This window comes from Nestor notabilis, unplaced genomic scaffold (assembly GCF_000696875.1).
Source record: "Nestor notabilis isolate BGI_N333 unplaced genomic scaffold, ASM69687v1 scaffold167, whole genome shotgun sequence".
Taxonomy (NCBI): Eukaryota; Metazoa; Chordata; class Aves; order Psittaciformes; family Psittacidae; genus Nestor; species Nestor notabilis.
The window spans coordinates 11,376-17,300 of NW_009935892.1; the positions used below are offsets into that span (position 1 = coordinate 11,376).

General features: G+C 43.1%; 1 protein-coding gene across 1 annotated transcript in view; it reads left to right on the forward strand.

Annotated features, from left to right (window-relative positions):
• The window catches only part of CTSC (cathepsin C), a gene marked incomplete at its 5' end in the record, with an annotated part of 15,748 nt that extends 10,422 nt beyond the window's left edge, over window positions 1–5,326 (forward strand). The window contains 2 exons of the mRNA XM_010018039.1: window positions 3,828–3,959; window positions 4,707–5,326. Of these exons, the coding sequence (XP_010016341.1) occupies window positions 3,828–3,959; window positions 4,707–5,209 (635 nt within the window). The remainder of the gene's footprint in view (window positions 1–3,827; window positions 3,960–4,706) is intronic.
• Window positions 5,327–5,925: the final 599 nt, after the last annotated feature.

Sequence of the window (5,925 nt, forward strand, 5' to 3'; positions counted from 1 at the left end):
ACTATCATGTAATTTTCATGAATAAGCCCACGAAATTGTTTATACTGCCTCTAAATCTTATCAACCTGGTAACTTCAAGAACTGAATGGCTACTTGCACATGCACTATGAAAAGTGTAGAAACTGATAAATATAGAATACTTGTAAAAACATTTACCCCTGTGACAGGCAAATAGGTAACTCAAAGTAGACTTAAAAGGATACCATTCTGGTATATGTTTATAGGGATTGCTTTTACAGCACTGTGGTGTGGGATACCTGAACTAGATGGTTGCATACTGGAATCCAGGAGTGGACTCAGTGTGCCCCTTCCCTGCTCCACCACTGCCAAATAAACTTGCATCTACTGGTAGCTATCTGATTGCTACTTTTGAGGGGAAGGGATCATGACATTAGCATGGTGGGGAGAGGATGACTTAAATCACAGGTCCCCCATTTATAGCTTGGTGCTTCTGCCAAATTCTGGTTGCAGAAGCAGCCTAGGAAGGCCTGTGAGTTCTAACTCTAAAGCTGACATATGGCATCAGTGAAAGGTGGTAACAGTAAATGATACAAGCCTATGTAGGTGCAAGTTCTGTACTTTCTCCTGGTGTAAACTCTGAATATCCCAAGGCACTTTTACCTTCCAAACAGTTGAACAGTCGGACCCAAACTTGCCCTTTCTCTCTGTTGTGTTGCTTCAAAGTTTCTCTAAATGAGAACTAGTCCCTTGCTTCCAATAATAAAGCTGCCTACACTTTTCCTGTAATCTGAGAATCCATGCTGAGTATGTTAAATCTCTGTGAAATATACATTCTGCACCATTAAATTAGAATTTTGGCTTTTTGGGGGAGGGGAAAGCCTCCAGATGACCTTGTGCAAAATACTGCTGACATACAAATTGAGTCTTGCTTATGGTAGCTTTATGATTTTTCTGAGGCATTGGATATCAATGCTTCATTAAAATGGTAGTATTAGAAAGTCTTAGTTGTATATCATTAAGATTATTAGATGACTAATTAGAAAAAAACATGGGGAAAAAGGCTGCAAGCAGTAAGGTACAAGTTGTCTGGCACATGCAGGAAGAATTGTTTGAATTACAAGATCGTGACTTCCCAGGTACCACAGAATCAGTGCTTTTTACCTGAGAAGAAACAAATACAACATCTGAAGTGGACAAGAATTAAAAGGGAAATGTGCATCCTCTGTAGAATACCTTGAGACATGGTGGGCTTCATGCAACTGTAGTTGTCTTGGACTGTAATATTTACTGCCATCATGTTAGCATCCCTGGTAGCATTTCCTGTAGTCAAGAAAGTAAAGGATTGAGTTCTCAAGTTTTTTATAGAGTAGTAACTGCATCTTCGAGCCAAGAGATGTCATCTTTGAAGATAGCCCAGTTGTTGCTTTTTATCAACTTTACAGGCAGGAGAAGAAGGGAACCTACAGATTTTGCTAGCCTCAGAGTGCAGTTCCAATTTCTTGCTGGCTTTTCTGCAAGCTTTTTCTGCAGATCAAGGGAAGTGAAAAGCCTTGTCAGCTGATAGTTCAGTGCTGTGTTTCCTTCTTTACTGCTCATAATGTAACAGCCCTTTGCGACAGAGTAAGTGGAATCTGATGGGGCTTAAGCTTTAATTGCCTCTGGAAGACAATTTTTGGGAGGTCTCAGAAAAGCAACTACTCTTGCAGCTGTGCTGGCATTGCTGATACAGTATGATTGTTATGCTGTTGGCCTCACAAATAGGCCTTTGGTAGCAGGAAAGAACGTAGCAACCACCCCAACAGACTTCAGACTGAAACGGTTCTGTTAACTCTATTTTTTACATTTTTGCACACAAAATGCAACAAAGTGTTCTGCAGCATGGCCCTTCTTAGATGCTGTGACTGTACAATGAGTGGGAGGCACCTTTCACTGCTTCGGTTTGCCCTGCTGGGCAAAGAGCATTCATGTTCAGGCTGATTTTGCCCCTTCTCTTCAAAGATACGTCTAACTGAGTGAAGGTGCAATTTCATGAAGTCTTGCTTTTGTAATAGCTCTGCTTTTATACACCTACACAGTTCAGGAGAAAGTATTTTGTTTTGTTCCTCAAGCCTCCCTCATTTTCATAGCTCTGCAATATTTGACTTTCCTACTGTCAGGAAACAAAAGGAAATCTGGCACCTTGGTGACAATCAGTAGATAAAATAGGATCTCATCCAAGTAATTGGCATTCCCTGTCATGCTTGTCATTCCACTATCAAAGGTTTATAACATGTTACAGGAAGCTTCTAGGAAGTGAAGAGACCTAAAACTAGACCAGTACTAAATGCAAACGTAAAGAGACTTAACTCTGCCAGGAAACAGAAGGGAAATTTCTGCTAAGCCAGTGTACGTGTCCTTGGGAAGTAAGGGGAGGTGGGATGAACCCACTGTATCAAGCCTGCTGTTTGTACCACTTGACTTCCAGAAGTTGGTTATTTTAGGGGCAGCTATAGAGATGGAATATTTTTTTCAACTGGAAATCGCAGCAATAAATATGTTGTTAGGTAGAAATAATCTAGAAAATATTGTCAGCATTCACTTAAAGTAGATCATTGCCCCTTAGCATATGTGCTCCGTAAAGGCTTATAGTTTAAGGCAGTAATTTTCCTGAGCCTTCTCAGCCCTGCTAATGTGGTCCCTGTCAGTTCATTCTAAAGGAATAGCATAGCTCTTAAATGATACTACTGGAAAACACCTGTAGTGTGTTGCTGTACAACAACATTGTAGAGCAATGTGTTGTCTGTTACTACCATCCAGAGGGACCTTGACATGCCTGGGAGGTGGGCCAGTGCCAACCTCATGAAGTCCAACAAGGCCAAGCGCAAGGGCCTGTACCTGGGTCGGGGCAATCCCAAGCACAACTACAGGTTGGTCAGAGGCTGGATTTGAGAGCAGCCCTGAGGAGGACTTGGGGGTGTTGGTTGACAAGGAGCTCCCCATGACCGAGCAGCATGCACCTACAGGCCAGAAACCAGCCATGTCCTGGGCTGCATCACCAGCAGTGTGACCAGCATGTCAAGGAGGGGACTGTCCCCCTCCACTGTGCTGTTGTAAGACCCCACTGGCAGTCCTGCATCCAGTTCTGGGGTCAGCAACACAAAAAGCACATGGAGCTGTTGGAGTGAGTCCAGAGGAGGCCCCAGAGATACTACGAGGGCTGGAGCATCTCTCCTATGGAGCCAGGCTGAGACAGCTGGGCTTGTTCAGTCTGGAGAAGGCTCCTTAAGTTGAGACCTTAGAGCAGCTCCAGTGCCTAAAGGGACTACAAGAAACCTGGAGAGGGACTTCTTATAAGGGTCTATATGGACAGGTTAAGGGGGAATGGCTTTAAGCTGACAGAGGGGAGATTTAGATGAGAGTAGGAATAAATTCTTCCCTGTGAGGGTGCTGAGGCGCTGGCACAGGGTGCCCAGAGAAGCTGTGTCTGCCCCATCCCTGGCAGTGTTCAAGGCCAGGTTGGACACAGGGGCTTGGAGCAACCTGCTCTAGTGGAAGGTGCCCCTGCCTGTGGCAGGGGGTTGGAACTGGAAGAGCTTTAAGGTCCCCTTCCTACCCAAACCCTTCAATGATTCTCAAATAAGCTCAGTGTTTCTTCAGTTCTTAAAAAGTTTTTTGAATTACATACTTAAAAGCTAAATACTAAATGTATATTTAACATTTTGGGTTTCTTTTTTTATTTTTCTATCAGTGTTCAACTTCTAATCACTGTCTGGTAGGTTTTGACACTTTCCAGGGGACTCCAAGCAATAGTTGTAGCTGAATGCAAGTGACTTGCCTTGTTTATGTTACTGACTGCTCTTCATGGTTCTTTTTTCTCTTCTCCCCAGCCTCCTGTGGTAGCTGTTATGCATTTTCCTCCATGGGCATGCTGGAAGCAAGAATACGTATCCTCACAAACAACACTCAGAAACCAATCTTTAGTCCACAGCAGGTTGTGTCTTGCAGCCAGTATTCTCAGGGTAAGTACACTGGTGTATACAAAGACAACTTTCAGTAGTGAGAATGCTGCAGAAGGAGACTATGTATTACAAACTTCTCTGCCTTCCCCATCACCCATGGTTTAGGTTTTGATGGTGTTTTTTTCATAAAGATAAATATTTCACAATATTTTACAATATTAAAGAAAAATATATGCAGAAAACATTCCGGAGTTGTCAGCCCACCTTTTCTTGTAGGGATGGGATTGAACAAGGAGTAGGTGGCCTCATGCTGAGAATGTTACTGGATTTTAGGTAGATCTGCCTGGGAGACGGGAAATATCTAAGGAGTAGGGCTAAAAATATAGCTAAATGGCAATGCATACCTGGGAAAGTGTAACATAATATTGTCCTGAACCATATTGAGAGGGAGGAGGAGGATATGGGGTAGGGGAGATGAGCAAAAGCAATGACTAAAGCTTTCTAAAGGACAGTCCCTGTGTTACAACAGGTCTTATTACTGCATGTAACTAACTGCTCTTCCCAATGAGGAATGCCAGGAGCAGTTGGAGAAGATGGTCCATGCATTAGTTTTTCCAGTGTAGCTCTCACTGGTGTGAATTTTATCTTGTGTGTTTCAGATAGCTGTAGCTAACGGGAGTATTACTGGAATGAAAACTGCAGCTCGTGTTCAATACTGTTTCTAAAAGTATTCCAAAAGATTTCAGTAGGAGAATTTCCCACCTCAAGTAACTCTCCAAGGGACTAAGCAGATATGTTTTTATTTAGGTTGCGATGGTGGCTTCCCATACCTCATTGCTGGAAAGTATGTCCAAGACTTTGGTGTGGTGGAAGAAGACTGCTTCCCTTACACAGCCCAAGATTCTCCATGCACTTTCAAGCGCAGCTGTTACCACTACTACACGTCTGAGTACCACTATGTTGGTGGTTTCTATGGAGGATGCAATGAAGCCCTGATGAAACTTGAGCTTGTTCTGCATGGGCCAATGGCTGTTGCCTTTGAGGTTTATAATGATTTCATGCTTTATAAAGAGGGGATCTACCATCACACTGGGCTTCAGGATCGCTTCAATCCTTTTGAATTGACCAATCATGCTGTCTTGCTGGTGGGCTATGGTACAGAGCCGGGAAGTGGTGAGAAGTTCTGGATTGTGAAGAACAGCTGGGGCACCTCGTGGGGAGAAGATGGTTACTTCAGAATCCGCCGTGGCACCGATGAATGTGCAATCGAAAGCATTGCAGTGGCTGCAACTCCTATTGCAAAACTATAAATGCAGAGGTCTTCATGCAGTGCCTTGTCCCCAGCCATGAGAATATACTGATTGATAGGGATCTCTCCCCTAGCTTGGACAGGGGAGCTTTAATGACATTTTTGGGAATAGAGCAGACAGTTTCCCTAGGTGAGAGGATGAACACTGTTAGCTCTGCTCTGTTTACTGGAAGCTTCCTCTCAAGTCTGACAGTAGATGACCTAGAATGCAGTGGCTGTTTTGGTAACAGTGGTGATACCATCACTGGATATACATCTTCAGTTACCAGTTATATTTTCTTCCTTGGCCAATCTTGAACTTCGGATCTCAGAGGGAAGCATCTGCTATGATAATCTCTAACTACTCTGAAAGGACACTGTAGTGCCTTACTTCTCAGAAATCAGGAAATCACTGCAATTTAGAACATGTGTGTATTGGGGAGGGAATGGGCAATTATGCTGATTAAAAGGAGATTTGAAAGCTTTAAGTGTCCTGCAAAAACTGCATGTCAAACCCTTATGACAGTGAAAATCAATTCTACATTTCAGACTGTTACTAAATGTTCCAGTTCTGGATTTTGTTGCTGTGCTTTGCAATTGATCATCTCAGAGTTCAATAAAGAAATTACCCCACTCCTAGAAGAGCTTGTACTTCTGGAAGCAGTTGGTTCTTTCAGGCACTTGTCTTCAGTTTTGAACTTCCTGTCAAGAACTTTTTACTTTAGCAGGACCTAAAGT